The following is a 343-nucleotide window of genomic DNA, read 5'->3' as shown; positions in this document are numbered from 1 at the left end:
GCGGCAGCGCGGCAGCGCTCGCCGGGCACCCGCGGCTCCTGGTCCCCGCCCCCTCGGTGGCGACTCACTCTTCCCTTCTTCGGCTCCGAATCAGACGCGGCCGCCGCCATCCGGCGAGCTGCCGGTTCCTAGGAGCAGCCACCAGTCTCCCTGTCCCCAGCGCCGGGACTGGAGGGGCGCACAGCGGCCATCGACCTGGAGGCGCTCGAGGAGGCATGAACAGTCCGAGCGCGGTTCTGGGTCCTGAGCAGCGCACGGTGAGCGCCCGTCCCCCCGGGGGTTCGAGGGTCCCTAGCCCGAGGGGACGCACCCCCGGGGGGCCCGATGGGGCCGCCCGGGGGGC

At 75.5% G+C, this 343-nt stretch overlaps 1 protein-coding gene across 1 annotated transcript in view; it reads left to right on the top strand.

The window, feature by feature from the left end:
* DRD5 (dopamine receptor D5) overlaps window positions 1-343 on the top strand; it is a 3648-nt gene that overhangs the window by 1272 nt on the left and 2033 nt on the right. Inside the window, exon 2 of the mRNA XM_008061093.2 lies at window positions 8-257. Coding sequence (XP_008059284.2) covers window positions 8-257 — 250 coding nt within the window. The remainder of the gene's footprint in view (window positions 1-7; window positions 258-343) is intronic.

The sequence above is a fragment of the Carlito syrichta genome, unplaced genomic scaffold (assembly GCF_000164805.1).
Source record: "Carlito syrichta isolate Samal-C Ts95f unplaced genomic scaffold, Tarsius_syrichta-2.0.1 Scaffold305073, whole genome shotgun sequence".
NCBI classification, from domain to species: Eukaryota; Metazoa; Chordata; class Mammalia; order Primates; family Tarsiidae; genus Carlito; species Carlito syrichta.
Note: the sequence above shows the minus strand (reverse complement) of the source record. Positions and strands in the feature narration are given on the sequence as shown.